The sequence below is a fragment of the Marmota monax genome, unplaced genomic scaffold, assembly GCF_021218885.2.
Source record: "Marmota monax isolate L192 unplaced genomic scaffold, Marmota_monax_Labrador192_F-V1.1 WCK01_AAM20220418_F8-fsc00183, whole genome shotgun sequence".
NCBI lineage: Eukaryota > Metazoa > Chordata > Mammalia > Rodentia > Sciuridae > Marmota > Marmota monax.
Window position 1 is genome coordinate 1,827,390 of NW_026694841.1, and position 22,531 is coordinate 1,849,920.

A 22,531-nucleotide genomic window follows, 5' to 3' on the forward strand; every position below is an offset into this window, starting at 1 on the left:
GCCATGCTGTTGGATGCCACACAGCTGTGTACCACTGCCTGTGACATGTGTGATGGAGAAACCCAGGACAGTGCACTGAACATAGGGCCCTGGCTGGCCTTCCACACGCCCAGGGCCAGTCTCCCCTGCACCCCCAGGTACCCTGTCCCCACTTGAGTAGGAAGAGAGCAGGGTCAGGAGTCAGGGGTCACAGGATGGGCTGCAGGCACACGGACCGCAAGCAGCTTTCTCAGAAGCCCCAGGCACCAACTGGAAGTTCCCCTCACTGGCTGGTCAGGGACATGCAGCCACTCAAGCTTCATGAGAGGTGGGGAGATTTTCATCTGGACACTGAAGCCCCAAACATTGGGCAAGCTCCACAGGCTGGTGCTGGGCACTAAGGTGTCTTTAGGGCACAGGAGAGCTGGGCCCTCCCCTATAGTGTTGGGGGCTCAGCTTGTTGGTTCAGCCTTGGAAGGAAGGGCCTCCAGGGCTGGCTGGGTCACAGCAGGCAGAAGCTAACTTTAGCTGACCTTCCAGGAAGCCCTCCAGGCGCTTGGGCTGGGCTAGGTCCCACCATGCACTAGTTGCCAGGGTTAATGTGAGCAATGGCTCCACTGAGACATCCCTCTTCTAGGCACGCCCCTGCCCTTCCCTGCTGGCAGTGTCCCCACCACAGGCCTCCCTTAGCTAGGAAAACATCCCAGTGCACTTGCTACTGAGACTGCCTCGAAGCCGTGGCTTTAACTCGAGCTTCACACTTTGCAGGGGAGGAAACAGGTGCTCACGTGAAATCTTAACCTGCCCCAGGTCACGTTGCCAGGGCTGCTGTCAGGAGCGGGGGCACCCAGACCACTGAGCCCCACCCGCAGGGAGATCCAGAGGACAAAGCCCCTCCCACAGTCCACAAAAGTCCCTCACTTACAAAACCATCAGCACTTTATTCCCTTGGTTTCTATACAATAACACGAGGCTGTACCGAGCTGGGGTCCTCACCGAGCAGTCTGCCTCCTTTGGGGAGTTAACATTCCTCAGAGTGAAGGGACCCGCACTGGCCTTGCCTTAACCCACTAACAAGCCCTTCTGTCCCTCACAGGGACACCAGGCACTCAGGAGACTGGCTGGCGGGTACCATTTGCTGGGAGTAGACATGGAACTTCCACTCCACTTGCCAAGCTTCCCAGCCTCTGGAAGGGATCCCATGCCACTCTCTGGCCAAGCCTCTACATACTCTGGGGAATCCTGGATGGTGGTAGTGACCCATAAACCCAGATATCAACTGACCTCTGCCCCCATTCGCAGACAGGAAGCCTGAGGTCTCAGTGAAAGGACTTCTGGTTACAGCTACATCTTTTTTTGTTTTGAGACAGGGCCTTACTAAATTGCTGAGGGTTGGCTCAAACTTGAGATCCTCCTGCCTCAGCTTCCTGAGGCACTGGGATTAAAGTTGTGTGCCACATGCCGAGCTGCTGTACCAACTTAACTGTTGAGACTTCCCACTGCCTCTTTCCCCAACCGGTTCTTCCGCTGACAAGGAGACTCCAGACTTCCTGCCAAGGTCCCAGGTCACCCTACAGTAGGAAGGGCAGTTGCTAGGGTACTCTGAGCTGTCATATGGAAAGGCTGGCACAATGGTAGAGCACCTGGTTGTGCCATGCCAAAAGCTCCAAGCCACCACCTGTCCCAATACAGAGGAGGTCAAATCTTCCCTGGGCGGCCTGTCAATCAGAGATCCCGCAGGTAACCTGCAGGGCAAGAGCAGGAAGAGCGGATCTGGGAGCAGGGCTGGAGTGTTGGTAGGGTTTTGGAGTAAGTTCCAGGTCCAGACACCAACTCGGGCAGTCCTGGTGCTAGACGGCTCGGGCAACATCTCTGACCTTCCTGGCTGACACATGTGGATAAGAGGGTCCCATCTCAGCTGAGAAGACCGAGGCCGGAGGAGTGATTCACGGTTCAGGTCAAGCTGATGAGGGAACTGAACCCGGGTCTGATGGAGTGCTGGCCCAGGCTTGAGACCGGCCCTTAGTCTTCATGCCCCTTAGTCACCCTGACAACGTTGTTTTCTGGCACTCTGGTCTGGGGTGATGGCTTCTCAACCTTACATTGCAAGGGGCGGCCTGATGTCTGTGGGGTTTCTGCAGAGTGGCCTGGCCCGAGGGCGGGAGGGGCATCACAGGCTGGAGGGCTGGGCCAGGGCAGGCCCTGCGGGGGCAGCTGGCGCGGCCTCACCCTCAGGCCGGGCCTCCTCTCCTCTGGCGTAGCTGAGAACCACGGTGACTGTGGCGAAGGTGGCGGCGTTGACGGGGAAGGCGCGCAGCAGCGTGGAGGCCAGCCCTCGCGTGAAGACGCGCCAGCCCTCAGCCTGGTAGCTCTGGCGCACGCAGTCGAGGATCCCGCTGTAGCGCGGGGCGCCCCGCAGCCCATCGGCCTGCAGCCGCGACTTGACCACGTCCACCGGGTAGGTGGACAGCCAGGACATGATGCCTGACGTTCCGCCGGCCAGCAGCAGCTTGGGCACGAGCAGGCGGTCGCCGGGCTCGCAGCCTAGCATGCGCGTGAGCACGTCGTAGGTGAGGAAGTACACGCCGAAGCTGGGCGTCTCCCGCAGCAGCGTGGACGCCATGCCCCGGTTGATGCCGCGCACGCCCTCGCGCTGGTAGATCTGCGCCAGGCAGTCCAGCGAGCCCTTGTAGGTACGGGCTGGACCGGCGTCCTGCAGCTGCAGCCGAGTCTTAGCCAGCTCCATGGGGCAGCAGATGACGCACTGGATGGCGCCCGCAGCCGCGCCAGCCAGGAACTGGTTCGGCGGTGAGTCCTGGCCCAGGGCCCGGAGAGTATTGCCTTGCACCCCGAACACGAGCGCGTTGATGAAGGTGAGCCCCATGAGCGGCGAGCCCAGGCCCTTGTAAAGGCCCAGCACCTGTGGAGACAGAGACACATGCCATCAAGGCGAGCAGTGCTGTTGTGCCTGCCTGGGGACCAGGGGCTGCCCAGCCTATCTCCGCAGACTCTCCACACAGCCGGTGGCAGTCTAGCCCACCCAGGTTCATGAGGACCAGCAGAATTATTGTTATTGTTAACTGTTTTTTTGTGGGTACTGGGGATTGACACTCAACCACTGAGCCACATCCCCAGCCCTTTTTATTTTGAGACAGGGCTAAGTTGCTTTGAACTTGAGATGACCCTGCTCCAGGCTCCAGAGCTGCTGGGACCACATGACCACTGTAGCGTTTTTTTCCTTTTCTCGAGACAGGGTACCACTATGTTGCCCAGGCTGGTCTCAACGGATCCTGCCTCAGCCTCCAGGGTAGCTGAACATGACTGGGACTACAGGTGTGCACCACCACACCCGGCTCCAAGCAGAATTTTATTTGAAGCAAAGTCCTCAACCTAACATGATTTTATATTTCCAAAGTCTTCATGCCCCTTAGTCACCCTGGTGTTGTTTTCTGGCACTCTGGTCTGGGGTGGTGGCTTCTCAACCGTACATTACAACTGCCCTGGCCACTCACACTCTCCTGCTTGATGATGGTCTGGAAACAGTGTAGGGTCCCTCGGTACTGGGGCTTCTCCACACTCTGCACCTGGAGTCGTACCTGAAAGGACAGAGTCCGGTAAGAGGCAGGCAAGCAGGGGACCAGAGCACCTAGTCCCCTGGCTCAGTGCTCACAATTGCCCAGGGAGGCCTCCCAAGGCGGCCCAACACAGGGCGCAGGAACTAGTAGCCTTCTGTAGCTTTGGAGATTCTAAGGCAGGGCAGAGCCAGGTGTTCACGCCTCTTCAAGGGAGGATACCGCTACAGGGACAGCTAGCTGTAGGTGGGACAGGAGGTCCCCAAGACCTCCAACTGAGACAAGCCCCTTGTTTTTTGCCACTATTGCACAGTATGCTAGAGTGGGACATGAACTGTCTCCCGGGACCAACCTATTGTCCAGGTGACACCTGTCATCCCAAACCATGGCCAAGGCCAAAGGAGTTCCCAACCTCATGACCCGTAGCTGGCTCTCCTCCCTGGCGGGCCTCAGGGCAATGGGCATGGGCTGCACTATTGCTTGGGTCCTGTCAGTAGCCCCTTGTGAGAACTGTGGTCACAAGTTAATAGTAGTGACAGGAAAACAGCTGAGAGCCTCCTTGGGGACCCATGGCAGCAATTCTGGGGCCTGTCTCCTCCGGTCAAAGCAGTCTTTGTCAAGAGCTTATCTCTGCTCATTCACAGGCTCTACCCGGCACAGGGGGAGGGGCGTTTCCTGAACTTGGAATCCGCGTCACGGGGCTGGGAAAACTAGGTCACATCATACTCTCAGGAGTGGGTTCCCTAGATCTGACTCGGAAATAGTCCTTATCACAGCCAGGGCTTGGGGAGCAGGTGCGTCACACCCATTATCCCTGGGCACTGCCAGGGGTCCCAATTCCAAGACGGGAAGACGGAGGCTCAGCAATGTTCTGAAACATGGCCACGGCTGTCCTCTCCAAGGACGCAAGCAGTGCTGGGGAGGGTGAGGGCAGGTCAGCGGTGCAGCAGGGGAGCACCCTCCCAGGGAAAGCCAGGCTTCCTCGGAAGCCTTTCCACTCTCCACCACAACAGGTGGGTCTCCCCACTGGTCAGTGCACCACAGAGAGTCCTGTTAGGAAACACTGTACCACCTCTGCACACAGGTCCCCAGTGGCCGGAGCAGCTGGCAGTGGCGTGCCCCTGGCGCCGACTCGCCCCAGCACCCTTCCTACCCTGATGCCCAGCCCTCTGCCAGGACTTGGCAGGGAGGGGAGCAATTTTCAGAGCAGAAAAGCAAAACCCCTCCTTGAATTCTAACCCATACTAACACCAGGCACTGCAGCTCGGCTGGGGCCCTGCGAGGCGAGTGTCTTTCCCTTCAGTGTTCTGGGTCTCCAGGGCACCTCTGCTTCTCCTGAAGCCCTCGACACTGGCACTGCGGGCTCTCAGCAGAACTGATGTGAAGCAGCACTGTCCCTTCCTTGGGTCAGCCTCACTGACATCTGGGCTGTCTTTAAGTATCTGCAGGACACAGGCACCATTGAGTGCCCAGGCCCAGCAGCTGGGATGTCAAGCTTAGGTCAACCCAGCTCTTGGTGTTGACCTGGGTCTGGAAGAAGCCCTCACTGTTTGGGAGTGAAATCTGGCCCAAGTCCGAGAATACCTAGAGCTGAGGCTCTTCACGTCTTGGGATGACAGGAGCTCCTCTGAGGATTGAAGGAAGTGGCAGAGCCACCCTGGGAAAGTGGGCATTTGCACTCAAGTCCAAGAGGCTCCCAGCTCCCCCAGGCCTGGGAGACCCCCCCCCCACAAGAGCCCCCGATTCAGAGGGGGCTGATTTTTCTCCACCAGCCCCACCCGAGCCCCCAGCCCAGGACCTGTGCTGGGCCCAACTTGCCTCATGCCCTTCCTGCCCCTGCCAGGCCTGGGGAACTCTGGGGGTGGGGTGCGGACACAGGCCTGGGTGGGCGACGAGGAGGACCGCCTGGTCTGTACTCACTAGCACTCCGGGTGAAGCTTCCACTCATCTGCAACAAAGTTACTTTGCTACTTTCAGATGGCCCCTAGCTCAGACAGCAAAGGCATTAAAGAACACAAAATGTCAACATCACATCCAGGTGCGGAGCCCCTCAGCCAGCCTCCCACCACCCCTCCCCTGCCCTGGGGTGGCCATCACTACTTTGGGGACAGTGTCTCTGCTTACTGTCATGTCCGATGCAGTAAGGCAGAAAACTACCTTTGCACAAAACTGTGTGGGAAGGGTCATGCCTGAGGACTGGCTGTGGTTCTGGGTGTGACAGAGAATAACTGAACCTGGGCCCAGGAACCTGGAGGAATGAAGTGTGAATTTCCCAGGGATGGGTCAGTGTGGGCCAACAGGGAGCTCAGTAGTCTCCCTCACGTGTTCCCAAGCAAGGCTCCAGCTATATGAAAGGGGCCTGTGACATCGGGAGTTAGAGTAGTGGATCCTGTAGGTGATAGGAGCAGAGGTCCAGGGGCCTCCAGGGGCCTCCAGGGACTGGCCATGTGCTATTGCTGGGTGGTGGCCACTCGGGCCAGTTAAAAAGGCACCCGGAGCAGCAGTGAGCAGGAGCCCGCTGCCAAGGGACTGCCGAGGGCTGCCGAGGGGCTGCACCACTGCTGCTTTTCAGAGCAGCCTCGGGGCAGTGGGGAGGGCAGTACAGAATGGGCGCTCTCTGTACCTGATGTAGGGTTAGGGTTAAAGTTGTTTTTGCAAAGTATGTTACTTTTGTAATAGAAAGCTAAACTGAGTGTACGCACCTGATGATTAAAACACATTTTAAAAATATCACATGCCCTCAGGGCCAGGGCCAGGGCCAGGCCCTGACTACAGTGTGCGTAAAACCAGCCTGGCTGGTTTCCCAATTTTCTTTTAATGAGAGTGCTTAACTTCCACACTGGAAAGCTGCAAAAGCCCACTACAGGGAGCCAGAGATGCGGACCCTGGATAGGCCCAGCACAGCAGCAAGTGGTCATGGCGGGACTAGAGGGCACAGGATGATCCCTGAGGACAGGCTGGCTCCCCAACATAATAAAAAGCTCAGCTTTTAAAGGTAGTTTGGCCCAAATGTGATGCCATGGGCCACAGTGGCAAAAAGAAAAAGAAAAAAAGGTGCAAATGATTTTCTCATTGGCCATCCTCTGTTCCAGGGAGGGGTGGTGACAGTACAGAGACTCCTGCGTGTGAGAGGTACAGGGTCTCCCTGGGCTCAGCAACTCAGAATACCTAGGAGGCTCCCAAGCCTGACAGGGACCACCTGGGATGAGTGGGAGCCTGCAGATTCTCTGGCCAGACCCAGCCAAGTCAGCGCTTCCAGGCCTGGCCTCTGTGACACAGGCTGAGAAGAGGCCAAGGTACTGGTTGGCTGGACACAGCAAGAGGCACTGGAGACACATGACCATAAGATACAAACACAGTGTAACATGGACACTGCCAGGCTGTCCTGGGCTGCTCTGGCCTATGGGCAGCTCCGTGGCACGGGCATGGCAGTGGCCTCACTCACAGCAGGCCAATGCAGGAGACTCGGGGCTCCTGCTTACCAAGAAAGCCTGGCCCTCTAGCCTTCTCCCCAGATTTGCCTACAACAGGTGGAGGTCTGGGCTTTTCAGAGCTTGCATTTAATCCCACACAAACCATCCTGACAAGCACTGGACAGCATGAGTCTGGCCCCTAATGATCTCATCCAACCCCTCGCTTTGCATAGGGGAACATCTGGGTCTCGGGGAAGTGACTACCCCAAGGTCAGGGGGCAAATGGGCTGGCAGGGGAGGCCTGGACCAGGGACAGAACTTTTTAAGGTCAAAGCCAGTACATAAAGCCAGGCTCTCCTGCCGGCACTGGAAGAAATGCCAGCCTGAAATTAACAAGTTATTTCCTTTGCCAACAAACACCTGGTTCACTGAAAAAATGGAACCAGGAAGTCCACCCATCCCAGCTCAGGATGACGTGTCTTGCCTCCAACTCTGCCTTCCCATTGGGAAAGACCGAGTTCAGTGTTTGCAGCAAGTGTAGAAGGTGCGAACAGCATTCTGCCGCTGCAGCCTGCCTGGGCCCCTGGGAAGACGGCAGGGGAGGGTGCTGACTAGGGTCAGCATGAGAACACAAATCCCCACCCGCAGGGCAAAAACTGGTGAAGTTCCGGGAGGACATGGGTTTGCTTGGTTTCTGTCCTGGTGTCTGAGAACCGGAACTCCAGGTTGATCCAGGCATGGGGCCCAGCTCAAGGGAGTGCCTGCCCCAGGCCCATTCCCAGAGCAAGCCGCACATGGGATATACCTTAGGTTTTTGGCCACAGACACTGCACAGGTGAACACGAGCGCTGGAAACAGTCCCTTAGTTCTGATTCAGTTTCTCAAGTAGGAACATCACTGCTCTGTGAAGATCATGTTCACTGGAAAGCTGACAGGCTTGACTTCTCAGTATTTCTACATGTTCTCCCTCGACTCTTCTTTTGCAGTACTGGGGACTGAACCCAGGGCCACGTGCATGTTCTGGAAGCACTCTGTCACTGAGCTACAGACCGACTTCTTTTTGGGGGGGATGGGGGGATAGGGTCTTTCGAAGTTGCCGAGGCTGTCCTGGAACTCATGATCCTCCTGCCTCAGCCTCCCAGGTCATTAGGATCATAGGCTGGCTCCACCGCACCTCCTTCAACTTTTCTTTCAGGAAAATATCTGAATTCATTCTGAGTGAGAAGAAAACTGCCCTTCAGCAATCTCAGCTGGCCACGCCCAAGAATGAACTTGGCCATGAACTCAACTTGTGGTTCAGCCCCAGCTGGGAAATGGAAGAAGAGCCCAGAAGGAAGTCGGCTAGGTGGGTGGGAAGCAGCTGCCCTCCCAGGTGTCTGGAGAACTTGCCTGCTATCTTCTTCTAAAGCCCCTGGGATGCCCTCAGATTCGTTCCTGAGGTTGTAACGCTGCAGCCTCTTTCCAACATCTGTGCCTCCATGAGGGCCTGAGAACCAAGAGTGACAGAGACTCACCTTGACGGTGTCAAATGGGTGTCCCACAAGCACGCCTGCCACACCTGGAAGAAGAAACGTGTACTTGTGAGCAAATGCCCCAGAACCTTGGGGAGGGGGTCTGGCAAGGAGAACTGGGCAGTAGCTGCTGGGAGGAAGGGGACACTGACTGTGTGCCCGTGGGGCTCCAGGCACACCCTGTGAGCTCCTGCCATCCTGTCTGGTGGTGTGTGTGGGGTGGGGTTCCCAAGGCCAAACCTGCATCTTCCAGCTGGAGGCTAGAGTCCCTTTCCTTGCCCCACACTGCAGTTGAGGGGTCTGGGCAGCAGACCAGAGCTGCCCTGAGGCTACCCACGGTGTTTCTAGGATGTCCACTGCCCTATATACCTCTGGCTTGGGCAGCTCACTCCAGGGATGCTGGAATTTGGGGTCAGCCTGTGACCCAGACTTGAACTTTCCCTCTGCTACTTAGCAGGCACATCCACCAAGGACTCAGTGTCTGGGCCTCACTCTCCTCACCTGAGCAGGTGATGAGCATGTGTCTCCCTGAGGGCCATCACAGAGATTAAGTGATCAAACAGGGGGACAGGCCCCGGAACTGTCTGCAGTGAAGTAGGTGTAACTGACACCTCTGCTCTTTCCCTGAGTGGGAGCCACCTCAAGCCTAGGGAGGCATCTTGTGACTTTGTGGTCATGCTTGGTTACATATTAGTTCAGGGCCTGCCAAAAATTCAGCCCCACTATAAGGATAAAGTTCACCCCTCCAACACGGCTCAGAAACACTGCTCCAGTCCAAATCTCAACATCACTCCTGAATCTCAACATGACTACCGCAACAGCCTGGTTACCCCATTTCACAGGAGAAACTGAGGCTCGTCAAGGTCAAACAACTGATGCCAACTCTCACACTTCCCTAGAACCTTGTGTGTAAACCTGGGGCTGGGGTTGTGGCTCAGCGGTAGAGCGCTCGCCTAGCATGTGTAAGGCCCTGGGTTCAATCCTCAGCACCACATAAAAATAAATAAATAAAAGTATTGTGTCCAACTAAACTTTAAAAAAAAAAAAACCCTGCAAGAAGCCCTGAGTTCCATCTCAGCACAACAAGGTGGGGTGGGGGAAGCATGTGCTTTGTTGCTAATAGTGTATTTGTATCATTAAGAGTCAACACCAGGGGCTGGGGTTGTGGCTCAGCGGCACAGCGCTCACCTAGCACTTGTGAGGCCCTGGGTTAGATCCTCGGCACCACATATAAATAAAGTTATTGTGTGCAACTACAATTAAAAAAATAAACGGGCTGGAGCTGTGGCTCAGTGGCAGAGCGCTCGCCTAGCATGTGTGAGGCACTGGGTTTGATCCTCAGCACCACATATAAATAAATAAATAAATAAAGGATCTACATCAACAACTAAAAAAAATTTAAAAAAAATAAACAAACATCTTTAAATAAATAAATAAGAGAGTTGACACTGGCCCAGCATGATGTCACATGCCTGTAATCCCAGCAACTCAGGCAGGAGGCAGGAAGACCGCAACTTAGTGAGACCCTGTCTCAAAATAATAAATAAAAAGGGCTGAGGATGTAGCTCAGTGGTAGAGTACCCCTGGGTTCAGTACTGCCAAAAAAGGGGCTAACATTTGGTAAATAACAAACAGTAACATTCGATCTCCTAGTAACGCTTCTTAATATGTTCATATTCTAATTTTTCCACTCCCATTCCTGATAAAGGACAATTAAGCCATTTTATAGATGAAAAATCTGAGGCACAGAGAATGTTCGTGGCACAGAGCGAGTGAGTGATGAACCAGAATTCAAACCTGGACCCTCTGGCCCTGGGGCCTCCTCCCCAATGCTGACCTGCTGTCTCCAGAGAGCTGGCCATATATTGTTTTTTTTGGTAGAGGCTCTTAACCACTGAACCATGTACCCAGCCCTATTTTGTATTTTAGAGACAGGGTCTCACTGAGTTGTTTAAAGCCTTGCTAAGTTGCCGAGACTGGCTTTAAACTTGCAATCCTCCTGCCTCAGCCTCCTGAGCTGCTGGGATTATGGGTGTGCACCACCATGCCCAGCAGGAGAGCTGGCCATTTTGCCAGCTGATGCCCGAAGGTTAATGGAGCCACTACATATCTACTTCTCAAAGTGTGCTTTATCTTGACATGATGTCCTCTTCTTCGGTTCCATGCTGTGGTCCTCAGGGTGCTTCTGGTACTACCCTGCCAGGCCTGCTTCCTATTTGGCCTGGTAGAGTTTTGTCCAGCTCTTAACTCTGAACCTCTTCTTGCTACTGTTTTAGATGTTTCTTATAAACAACCTGTAACTGGACCACTTCCCAACCCAATCTGAAGCCGTCTCAGATTTCATCAAAACAACTGAAAGATCCACATTATGCCATCTTATTTTATGCAAATGGTTTATTTTACTTCTTTTCCTTTTCTGAACCATTTTTGCAAGTTTGAGAAATTACTATTTATTCTGGTTTTTTAAATTTTATTTTAAGAGAGAGAGAAAAAATTTTTATTATTTTATTTTTTAGTTTTCGGTGGACACATCTTTATTTTATTTTTATGTGGTACTGAGGATTGAAACCAGCGCCATGCGCATGCCAGGCAAGTGTGCTACCGCTTGAGCCACGTCCCCAGCCCTTTAATTTTTTTATAGTAGATGGACACAATACCTTTTTATTTTTATGTGGTGCTGAGGATCAAACCCTGTGCCTCACATGTGCTAGGCAAGCACTCTACCACTGAGCTCCAGCCCTAGCCCCTGTTCTATTTTTAATGTTCTGTGCGACTGGGGATGGAACCCAGAGCCTCGCACGGCTGAACTAGTGTACTTGCACTACCACAGAGCTACATCTCCAGTCCTGTCCTGTTTATCCTCTTCCTTTTTTTAATTTCTAAGTCCAACAGAGGGTTTATTTTTACATCTAACACTTCTAATCATTACAGAGAACAAGGCAAGCACCCACCACCCCAAGGCTCTCTGTGCCCCTTTCAGCCCCACCCTGCCACCTTCCACTGACGAGAGCCTGTAAACCAGGGAGCCTCACAGTTCCCTGCATTCTCTCTCCTCCTGTTTTGGTTTCTGCTCCAATCACCTGCCGTTCTGCTAGAGCCTTTCTTGGTTACTTCTCCCAGATAAAACACACAGGGAAAATGCCCTCTGAACTCCTCTTTGTGGCCCTGGGGATGGAACCGGGGCCTTGCCAGGCTAGGCAAGTGCTCTACCACTGAGCTCCAGCTCCAGCCCCTCTGAATTCTTGCTCATTTGCAAGATACATTTCTTGACACTATGCTCTGGTGAAGACTTCTGGGTGCAGGCAGTAAGGGTTCCCTTCACCTTCAGGCCTTCAGTGCTGTAGGTGAGAGATCTGTTGCCAGTGTGTTTCTTTGTCACAAACTATTTACCTCTGCAATCATTTTTTAAAATGTTTTTTTTAGTTACCAATGGACTTTTATTTTATTTATTTATTTGTGGTGCTGAGAATCAAACCCAAGGCCTCATGTGCTAGCCAAATACTCTACCACTGAGCCCACCTCTGCAATCTTCTCTGCATATCAGGGGAATGTCAGCAGGCGATGCCAAGGCTGAGTCTCCTTTAGAACCCATCTGGAACTCCACCCACCCTTTCACTATAGATTTTCCCCACGCAGGGAAAATCTCCACTATTATTTATCTATCATGTCCATCATTTCCAGACCTGCTCCTTTCCTCCTTCTGGAGCCCCCAACATTCCACCAAACTCTTCCCGCCTGACTTTCATCTGTTTCTGGTCCTTCGGGCATTCTTTTTTCTTCTGTGAGATCTGCCCCCCCCCCCTCCGCCCCCAGTACTGAGGATGGAATCCAGGCCCTCATCCAGGTTAGGCAAAGGCTCTAGCGCTGGGCCACATCCCCAGCCCCCTGCTTTTTTTTTTTCTTTCATTTTTTATTTTAAGACAGGATCATGCTAAGTTGCCCAGGCTGGCCTCGAACTTGCAATCCTTCTGCCTCTGCCTCCCAAATAGTTGAGATGACGGTGAGGGCCCCACCCCAGCTAGAGCCACTCTCTTTTTCACTTCATGCTCTGAATCTCTGTTTTGGGGGGATTGCTTTTTTACTGTATTTACTTGTTTATTTTTTGGATGCTGATCTATCCCAGGTCTGCACACATGCTAAGCAAGTTCTCTATCACTGAGCTACAATCCCAGCCCCTGCTGTGAATTTTCAGAATTTATAAATCCTAGTACCAGAAGCTGTTCACGTGGGCTGTACCTGGAAACCTAGTCTCCTGTAGGTGCCACTTGACCTTCCTGTCCCTCTAGCTGGACCCAGCAGTGGGGTTCCTTTCCTGTGGGTAGCTGGTCATGCCTCTGACCCCAGACTTACCCAGATGCCAGCAACAGCCTTAGTCACCTCTGGGATGGGGTGAAGAGGGCAGGTTGCTACCTCTGATGAGAGGCCCTAGCTCTAAGCACTGGCACCCCATTCCTACTTTCTCCTCTTACCTGCCTGCATGTCCTTAGTTGTGAGGGCTGGACCTCTCACCAGAACCTCCCCCAATGGGAAGAGCGTGGAAGGTGGGGTCTGTCTCCAACAGGGTCTCGGGTCTTACCCTTTTCACCTCACAGTCCCCTTGAGAGCCAGGAAGCCCTGCCTCACCACTTCCCTTGACAGCCCCCCCAGAAAAAGTGAACCCAGTCTCCCAATTCCAAAGCCTTGGCCCACTGCCCTACATGAAAAGCTGGCTTAGCTGGGGGTGGGAGTGGTCCACGCCTGTAATCCCAGTATCTTGGAGGCTGAGGCAGGAGGATTACAAGTTCAAAGCCAGCTTCAGCAACTCAGTGAGTCCCCCCCAAGCAACTTAGAGAAACCCTGTCTCAAAAGTTTAAAAGAAGGGCTGGGATTGTGGCTCACTGGTAGAGCACCTGCCCAGCAGATGTGAGAGGCAATGGGTTCCATTCTCAGCACCATATATAAGTAAATGAATGAAATAAAGGTCCATCAACAACTAAAAAATATATTTTTAAAAAAGTTTAAAATAAATAAATCCAAAAAACGGTGGGGTGGCTGAGAATGTAGTTCAGTGTTGAAGTGCCCCTGGGTTTAATCCCATGTATCCCCCCAACAGCAAAAAAAAAAAAAAAAAAAAAAAAGCTGTCTCTCAGGAACAACCCCCACTCCATGTTCCTCCAGGGGAGGAGAGAGACCCCTGTCCCTCTGGCACCTGGTGGTGGGACGAGGCATCAGAATGACAGATCAGTGTTCCTCGTGTAATTGAGTACTTCTCTGTGCCTCCTCCTGCCCATGCCCCATCCCTACTGCCCATCTGGGGCAGATCCCCTCTCTGGGGAAGGGAGACAGTCTCACCCTTGCACTATGCAGGGCCCTAGGAACCTGCCAATCAAAGTGCCTACTCTGCCTCTCCTGGCCCATCCCTAGGCCAATCAGCTCACACATTCATCTCAAGTGGGCCTGTTGAAGGGGACACACCATCCTCCTTCATGAGTATGTGCATCAGGGCCCACAGAGGGAAGCACTGCCATCTCCTACCCTTGACCTCCATGATGGGAGGGACTCAAACTAGAAAGGACCAGCCAGGGACCTTGGGGACCAGATCCCAAGGTGTTTGTGCCGCCTGATCCCTGTTCCTATGCAGCCTAGGGTGCCAGAAGCCCAAAAGGCAAGCCTGAGGTCGGGTCACTTTCCAGTGGGTCATCCCCCAGTGGCCCAGCCCCACTGGAGAAGCACTGTGATTTTCACTAGTCTCTCTACCTTTCTGGGCCTAGATTTCTCCTCTGCTGGATGAGACCAAGAGAGAGGTTCTCTACCAACTTCCATCCTCAGTCACCTGAAAAGTTCAGGCCTATGCCTGCACAGTTGCCATGTAAGTGAGCACAATGCACCCAGGGCTTGCACTGCAGACCAGGGCCTGGGGGGTGGTCTACACCACAGCCAGGGTGCTGCACCCTAACCTTGCCCCCAACCCTAGGACAGGATCTGCTGGTGCCTTGAGGCAGAGCACATGTACACAACCTCCCCCTGGTAGGTTCAGTGAGAATGGGCAGAAGTGCATTCCAGGCAGGGTACCTGCCTGAGCAAGAGTCCAAGGGATGACCCAACACATGTGTCGGGTTGGTTAGGGTCTCTAAGCAGGCTTGGCCTTAGGAGTGTTCTTTTCCCAAACTTAGGGACTCCCAGGACACCTCCATTGAAGGACTGCAACTACAGAAGGAACCCCACCCCTGTAGGGAAAGAATCCACCCTCCCCAGGAGAAGGGAGTGGGTCCTGGCCAGCAGAAGTGTATCCCTGCCCCCTCCCACTTCGCAGCATCTGTTGAAAGTGGGTAGAGGGTGCAGAGGAGGGTCTTGGGAGCTGTTGGGACAGGGTTGGGTATCTGGAAGCAGGATCCCTAGAGGCCACTTCCCCTACCCTTCTACCCACACCCAGGACTTGGAAGAAATCTCCCACCAAATTGCAGGAAACTCTGGGCTGCTTCTTCCTCCAGCAGCTTCCATAAGTCTAATTGGAAACAGACTGGGAAGTTCTTCAACCCCTTCGGCACACATCACTGCCCTGGACACGCACCTGTCCAACTAGCCTCCTCTGCCCAGGAGGAAGCTCCCTGAGCTAAATGCCCAAGGCACTGCCCAACAGCTGCTCCTCTTCCTAGGGGGCTCTCTGCTGGTTGGTAGCTGAGGGCTGTATTAAAGTCAAATGCAAGCAGATGAGCAGCGGGGAACGGGGAACAACGGCAGGTGATTGAGGAGAAAAGCAGCCGACTTCAGATGCAAATGGACTGGGCAGGCCGTGAGATAACCAGCCAGATACTCTGCCTGACACGCTGGGCCCGCCACCTCCTGAGGGCTAAACCAGGCTCTCTGCTAATACCTGTTGAATAAACTGACCTTTAAGGGGAAAGCAGAGAAACTAAAGGCCACACAGGTAAGTGCAGTGCCCAACGCCCACGGTCGGAGGGTCCGGTCGCAGGCTGGGGAAGGAACCCTAGCGCCCACGCCAGCGTCACTGAGGGTGCCCGCACCAGCTTGCTCGCGCGGCGTGTCAAGCCCGCCGCCTCTGGCTCACGGAACCGCGTAGGTAGGGGCAGGCGAGCTAAAGCGTGCACCCAGGACTTGCACTGCAGACCTCGCTCCGGCCTCGCTCGGCGCCCGCGTTCTGGCGAGTCCACTAAGGAGGGCCCCGCCCGGACAGCTGCGGGAAACCCGGTCGGGTCCGCTACCAACCGGACAGCCTGGGAAAGGACCCTGCACCGAGTGGGCGCGGGATAGAGCTGCGGGATGCTCCAGGGACCTATGGGGAGGGCGCAGGGGGCCGCGGCGCATCCTCCAGAGCCCCAGACCTCCACAGCATGCCTCCACGGACTGAAAAGACACCTGCCCCCGCGCGCCGCGCTCCAGGCGCCCTCGGGGCCCAAGTAGACTAACGCCCACGAGACCGCAGAGAGCATTGTTATTCCGCGTTCCCGGCGGAAGACCTCAGCCGGAGGCAGGCGCCGGTCCGAGGGCTCACAGCTGGGCTGGCCCGCATCCCCGACGTCTCGCTCCGGCCCCTGAGCCCGACGCCTCCTTACCCCCAGCGCATCCAGCCAGGAAGTCGAGCGCCATGGCCGGGTACCGGCGAGGCCGTGCTTTCTCTTCTTCCTCTCCTTCCCGGACCCCTCACCCGGCCGGCCGCCGTCGAGGGTCCCTGCGTGCAGTACTGGGCTCGGCCTGGCCTCCTGCTCGGCGCCGGGCGTCCGAGATCGGGGCGGAGGGGCAGCTCCAAATACGGCTCCCGCGCTGCGCTGCCGCTGGCCCGCTGGCTAGCCCTCACCGCGGTGCACCCGCCTGCCACCGGCGGCCGTTCACCTCGGACCGCGCCCCGCCCTCGGACCGCCCGCTCCGCGGGGCGCACATCGCAGCCAATGGGCGCGTGAGGTGCGGACAACGCCCCGGGCGCCGCGCGCTGCCGCCGATCCCCATTGGCTGGGCGCGGTCGGTGGGCGGGGCGGGGGAACGTGGCGGGCGTGGGGGTGGGACGCCGTAGTGCCGCAGACAAAGAGTGTGCTTCACGCGCCCGCCCGCGCCGCTCGGAGGGAGGAAGCGCGGTGAGTGCCGTGGCGACTGCCGGGGCCGATAACCTTCTGGGAGCCGGCCGCCAGCGGGATGCAAGGACCTCAGCTAGTGTGCCACGCGGGCCAGCTATGCAGGGGACAGGGCCTGGGAAACTTCGACCTGGGTTCGTTTCCGAGTCTGCCGCGGGACCTCAGCGTCCTCGCCTGTTTAATGGGACACTGCCGTGAAAACGGACATGCAACGCCGGGACCTTCCGAGGCCTGCAGGCCCGAGCACGACTAGTCGAGAAACTCCTTGGGCGGCGAAAGGGCGCCCTCGTAGCGCTCTCGCCTGTCCTGCCTGCGCGCCCACCTGGAGGTGGCCTCTGGGGCTTCCGGTCTCCGGAGAACACGCGGGAATGAGAGGGTCTGAGCGCGCCGCGCGCTTCCGGCAGGGCCGGGCGCTGTGCTGGGTGAGAGGAGACCGAACTTCAAAGCAGGCGGGCAGAGGGGCGAGGGGCTCCGCCAAGCCCCGGGGCCCTCACCTTCCGGCGGGCTGAGGGAGGGCTCGCCGGAGCAGCGCCAGGCTGCGAGGGAGGTGCCGGGACCCGCTGAGAACTTCCGGGCCCTGCGGGCCTGGTGGCGGGGACTCCAGCCACAGTGCAGAGGTGCGCAAGTCGGGCCCGGGCGACTCTGGGGAGGGGACCCCGAGCTGGACCCGTGGGCCTCGGAGCAGAGAGCGGGGCTGAGGGCAGGGAGTGTGCGGATGCCCCGGAGTTCGAGCCCGTGGTCGTGGCGGGTAGCTGTGGGGTAGGGTGGTGGGGAGAGCTGAGCGGACGTGGCCCACCCGTCTCCTGACGTTCGCGGTGGGCGGGGCCCCTTGGTCCTTGCAGCGTCCTGTGGGCGACTTCTCCCTGCCCTTCCCCAGGGCCTCAGGGCGGTTTAGACTGTCCTCCTGGATCCGGCCAGGCCTGAGACTTCTTCACTGTGGGGCCGACTTTCCTCCTTTAGGGCCTCCGGCAAGACCCTGTGCCACGTTTCGCCGCCCTTTTCGTCCTGTGTTGCCAGGTTCTGCAGTACAGCCACTGATTGCAGTGAATGCGTGTCCGTGGAGGGACCTTACCTGGGGAGGATGCCAGCGTCTGTCACTGGTGAAACTTGGTGATACAGAAGCCAGGGGATTCCACTGCTCCTGTGTGTTTCAGTTTATCCTTAGGATCTAAATTTAACCATCGTTAAGCAGAGACCCAAACCCCAGGGCTGCTGACTCCTAGTCCAGTGCTCGTGATGGCTGGTGGGCCCTGAACTAGGGGTCTGGAGGCCTAGGTTTGAATATCACCAGCCTTCGACCCAGCCAGGTGGCTCATGGGATGCGTTGGGGAGACTGTGAAAGGTCGGAGCACAACAAGACACTGAGTCAGGAAAAAATATTACATAAAAACTGATAAGACAAGGACAGTCTGTTTTGCTTTATTTTTTAAGAGAACATGTGTGCCTTTAAGTGGGTACTGTGCCTGGGGTGGTAGCACTGAGCTCTGCCTCCCTGGGGGTCTTGGGAAGGGGCCAAGCAGCAGCCTGGTACACAGTAGACAAACCATGGCTGAGCTCAGAAACCCTGCAGGGAGGCCTCATGGGAGCCCCCTGCAAGGATCCAGGTGAGGCCTGCAGGCCTCTAGCTGTGGCCCTGCCAGGACAGCAGGACAGTGGGGGTGGGCTGGTGGTGGGGAACAGCATTCTGCCTAGGGCCAGTCAGCAGGGGAGAGGTGGGGGTGGGAGGCACTTAAGGTTGGACCAGGATCTGACCTGCTTACCTCAGGTGCCCCGGGGCCTCTTGGTGGGCACTGGGTAGGGGACTGGGGGTAGGTACTGAGATGGGCTTTGTGAATCACCTCCCTAAAGAGTCCCTGTTGCCCGAGAATTCTTCATCCTGGCGTGGCTGTGCCTGGTGCTGGGGACACAACAGACAGCAGTCTTCCACCTCCTTGGCCTCCGTGTGGTTGGAGAGAGAGAGAGAGCAAGCAGAAGGCAACACCGAGTAACCGGATGGACATGTGCTGCCGCACAGAGCCTGCCTTTCACTCCCAGGACCAGAGGGAGGCTGGAAGCGGAACTGTTTCAGGGGATGAGTCAGGTCACTGATAAGGGTGGATTTTTATTTGGTAATTTATTTTATCATTTCTTGCACAAGACAGTGGGGAAACAGCCATCAGCAGGCAGAAAGGAAAAGCAAGTCCTCTGCTCTCCGGGCTCTGGAATCTATTGAATTAAATGAGAAGTGGGCTGTCAGTTGGTTCCCATCTCAGTGCCATGAGCCCCTGAGGCCCAGGGTGACCTGGCTACAGCCTCACTGCTTGTCTTTCATCCCCTAATTGCTCCACTCAGGTTTGCACTCCCACCTCAGGGCCTTTGTACTGGCTGCTCCTGTACCCGCTCCTGGGAAGCTCATTCCCCATCCCCCAACCTTGCATAGATCTATCTCCAGAACTTCCTTTGTCCCCTCAGAAGGAGCTTGGCTAACCCTCTGCTGTGATCTTCGTGTTCATGTGTTGAAATCCTACCCTCCAACATGATGGCATTAGGAAGAGAGCCTCTGCAGGCTTGACAGCTGACCCTTCTCCGGGGACATGTGGCTTGTGAGAGAAACACAAGGGATGGTTCCAGTTTTTCTAAGATGTGTTTTAAGAATTAAAAACATCAGGAACAGAGTGCCCCCCTGCTGAACTGCGTTCCACCATGGTGGGGAGGGTACTGAGCAGGACGCCTGGGGGAGGCTTGTCCTGTGGCTTTGACGATGGCGTCTGTCCTCATTTGACTTCTGCTGTGGAATCAGCTACCCCTTGGGCCCTGCAGGGCTGAGTCATGTCTTAGGGAAACAGCTAAGAGGCACAGTCCCAGGCCCCACCCCAAAACTAAGGAGACAGCCCCCACGAGCAGGTAGGATGCATCTGCATTTAAGCCAACATTTTCCCTAAGGGGCTTTAGCACTCAGGTTCAGTGTCTTCAAAGATCTCAGCTCAGACCCTTCCTGCAGGTCTTTGCTTTAGATTGTGTGGGACGGGGTCTGGGAGGATTCTGGTGCCCAGCAGTACCCTGCCCTGGTTCTGTGCTTCCATGGCAAAACGGTTCTGGCTTTGTGGGAAATGAAGATAGGAGTTTATTTGATAAACCAGCTAAATTACTAAGGGTTTTTTTTTTTTTTTTCCCTTAGCTCCAAAGTTGCCACCAGCCTGTGGGATAATAGCATTTCTGTCAGTTTCCCCTTAGGTGAGCTGCAGGCCCCTGGCATGCTCCAGTGCCTCTCAGAACTCCACTTGGCTTTAGGGGGCCAGGAGGCCAGAGCGAGATGACCAGAAACTCCATGTTTTGATTGATGGTGTGGGGACCGGACTCGGGTGCTTTAGCACTGAGCTACATCCCCAGGCCTTTTTATTCTTTGAGACAGGGTCTGTCCACTTTGCTGAGGCTGGCTTCGAACTTGCAGTCCTGCCTCAGCCCCCAGGCTTGTGCCACTCCATCTGGCCAGAAACTCAAGGTGGGAATTGATATGAATAGATGTGCCAAATGCTTCTCAAATAAAAATAGAGCTTTAGGGGTCTGCAGGCCAACCGGTCAGGGTGTGGGCTGGACTGGAGGAGCTCAGCCACTTATTTGTGGACAGGATACTTGCTACCCATCTGGTCCCACCTTCATGCTTTCTGAGGATCCTACAGACAGTGGCAAATGTTGGAAGCTCAGGCTGTCCCAGGCCAACAGGCCTCTGAGGGCAGGGGCCACAGGAGGGCACTGTGCTCCTGCCTGGCCTAGGTTGGTGCTTGGTAGGGCAAGTGGAGTTGGCATCCTGGGAAGGAGGGAGAGGGAGGGGCAGCTGGCAGGGAGACACTGTGTGCCAGGCACAGAGCCCATCAGGGCCAGGCATGGTCACAGCAGGCATGCCCTGCAGCTGGAGACAGGCAGCCCCTGAGACTGGCAGAGAAAAGGCTCTGGAGAAGTGCCCTCAACGTCCTGCAACCTAGCAACTCTGAATGTTCCAGAATCCTGGAGTGGATTTCAGGTTCCAGTCTGTGGCCTGTGCCGCCTTCCCCAGCTGCACCCTGCCAGGCGTTAAGCCACTCAGTGAGACTCTCTAAATAAATACAAATAGGGCTGGGGTGTGGCTCAGTTGTCCGAGTTCAACCCCTGGTACCAAAAAATAAAAGGCCAGACCAGCGACGTCCTCCTCTGTCCTCCTCGGGTGGTGGACAGGGAGGAAGTCTTCTCTCCTGCAGCCAGTCTCCTGTGCCACCCCCTTCCTGCATGGGGCTCTGTCCTGTCCTTGGTCTCCTAAGTGCCTGACCTCTAGCTTCTGTGTCACAGCAGGGGGCACCCACATTGGGCTTGTCCTAGTGCAGGGCACAGGCAGCTCCTCCTCGACCCTTTCCCTGACCCTTTCCCTGCGTCACTGAATGCGGAGTGCCTGCTCACCAGCCGGCTGGGTGGCCCTGGGGTTCCTATCAGGGCTGCTTCCCTACCCACCTGGTTCAGGACATCCTGCCTCCCTGGCATTGGCCCTCCTTCACCTGCCACTGCCCAGCAGCCTCCACCTGCACTACAGGGTGTGTCCACACACTCCACTCCAGTGTCCCAAGCCTTCCCAGTCCCAGCTGGCCTTGGCTCACCAGGCCACTCTGCCAGTCAGGCCACACTGGGGTGCTCTCCTGCTGCCTGCCAGGAAGGCCTGCCCCCCTCAGAAGGGGCTCAGTGGTCTCCTTCCCGAAGCCTCCAGGGCAGCTGCAGACCGACAGGCTTCTGGACCCTCACAGGGACTGCCACAGCCTTTCCTGGCTCTTTATGGCAGCTTGATTCCTGTGTTCCTGCTTCACAAGGTGGAGTCGTCCCCTCCCCCCACTGGGCCTGGTGACACCCTAGTGAACACAGAGGCCGCACAGCGGAGTCCTGAGGGCCAGCTTTGTGCCCCCTGCCTGCTCTAGGGGAAGTCAGGTGCCTGCTGGGAGGCTACTCCAGCCCTGTGCAGGGGGGTTAGGGTGTGGCTTCAGGTCACTGAGTGAGTCACCCTAGTCAAGCCTTCAGTGACTGCAGCCTCACAGAGACCACACAGAGCCACCCAGCTGAGCTTCCTCAGGGACCTGACCCTCAGACATTGTCAGAGAATGAATGTATGATGTTTTCAAGAAAAGCATTTTATTGAGTATATTTAAGGTATATAACATACACATAGATAGTAAAAGCAAATTAACATTTTCATTTTATAGAGCTTTTTGCTTTTGTAGCAAGAGCATTTAAACTTATTTGGCTCAGTCTGGTGGTCACGCCTGTAATCCCAGCTACTTGGAGGTTGAGGCAGGAGGATGGATTGTAAGTTTAAAGGCAGCCTCAGCAACTTAGTGAGGCACTAAGCAACTCATGAGACTGTCTCTAAATAAATACAAAATAGGGCTGGTGATGTGGCTCAGTGGTTGAGTGCCCCTGAGTTCAACCCCTGGTGCCAAAAAAATAAAATGTTCTTACGTGGCATGAATCCCATGCACAGTATGGTTGTTTTGCCTGTGGTCCTCATGTCCTACGCTAGCTCTCTAAACTGGTTCACTCTACATATCTGCCCCTTTGCATAAACTTTTTTTTGGTGATGTATTGAGTTCATCTTGTCCAAGTGAGAACTCCAAGGCCCAGGAGAAGGGCCTTCTCAGCCCAGTCTGCAGTGGGCACAGCATTGAGGATGCCCTGGGGCAGAGCCTGAGGGTCTGGAAGTGTGGCCAGCAGAAGGTGCTGCAATAAGTACCTGAGAAGGGTATCCATGCCTGGAAAACATCAAGAGACAAGACCAGGGCCAGGGAGGGGACCCTAGGAACAAGGCAACAGTGGCTCCAAGATTCATTTCTGTCTCCCAATGAAGTAACCATTGCCAGGAACCTTTGAAGTCATCCATCTGACCCTGCTGCAGAAAGCTGTGGCCATTCATGGTGGCAGATCCCGCGTCAGTACTGCAGCCATATAGCACACCTGCTGGCACAGCTCCGAGGCTGCATGGCCATTACTCTTTGGTT

General features: G+C 55.6%; 2 protein-coding genes and 1 long non-coding RNA gene across 6 annotated transcripts in view; 2 read left to right on the plus strand and 1 right to left on the minus strand.

Moving 5' to 3' along the window:
- Yy1 (YY1 transcription factor) overlaps nt 1-13,119 on the plus strand; it is a 51,571-nt gene extending 38,452 nt beyond the window's left edge. Inside the window, exon 3 of the mRNA XM_046426317.2 lies at nt 8,160-13,119. Within this exon, the coding sequence (XP_046282273.1) occupies nt 8,160-8,370 (211 nt within the window). The 3' untranslated portion in view covers nt 8,371-13,119. The remainder of the gene's footprint in view (nt 1-8,159) is intronic.
- Slc25a29 (solute carrier family 25 member 29) lies at nt 901-16,311 on the minus strand. Of its 4 annotated transcripts, XM_058573218.1 has the most exons (5): nt 16,029-16,311; nt 8,479-8,522; nt 5,370-5,499; nt 3,492-3,575; nt 901-2,899 (listed from the first exon to the last, which is right to left on the minus strand). In XM_058573218.1, the coding sequence occupies exon 5, from the start codon at nt 2,861-2,863 to the stop codon at nt 2,150-2,152; it is 714 nt and encodes a 237-aa protein (XP_058429201.1). In that variant the 5' UTR covers nt 2,864-2,899; nt 3,492-3,575; nt 5,370-5,499; nt 8,479-8,522; nt 16,029-16,311; the 3' UTR covers nt 901-2,149. The 4 variants fall into 4 exon arrangements, with proteins under 4 accessions (XP_058429201.1, XP_046282274.1, XP_046282277.1 ...); XM_046426318.1 differs by lacking the exon at nt 5,370-5,499; XM_046426321.2 differs by lacking the exons at nt 8,479-8,522; nt 16,029-16,311 and adding an exon at nt 7,770-8,204.
- Nucleotides 16,312-16,483: 172 nt separating this feature from the next.
- On the plus strand, nt 16,484-19,195 carry LOC124080387 (uncharacterized). The gene is made up of 2 exons (XR_009225108.1): nt 16,484-17,158; nt 17,502-19,195. It is a non-coding gene; the product is annotated as an uncharacterized LOC124080387 (long non-coding RNA).
- The last annotated feature ends 3,336 nt before the right edge of the window (nt 19,196-22,531 follow it).

Coding starts and splice junctions, on each gene's coding strand:
- Slc25a29 (XM_046426318.1), bottom strand. CDS start 16,062: ATGGCGCTCGACTTCCTGGCTGGATGCGCTGGGG. Junction 8,523..16,028: donor CCTGGCTGGATGCGCTGGGG/GTAAGGAGGCGT, acceptor TTCTTCTTCCAG/GTGTGGCAGGCGTGCTTGTG. Junction 2,900..3,491: donor CCATCATCAAGCAGGAGAGT/GTGAGTGGCCAG, acceptor CTGTCTCCACAG/GTGCTGGGCCTTTACAAGGG.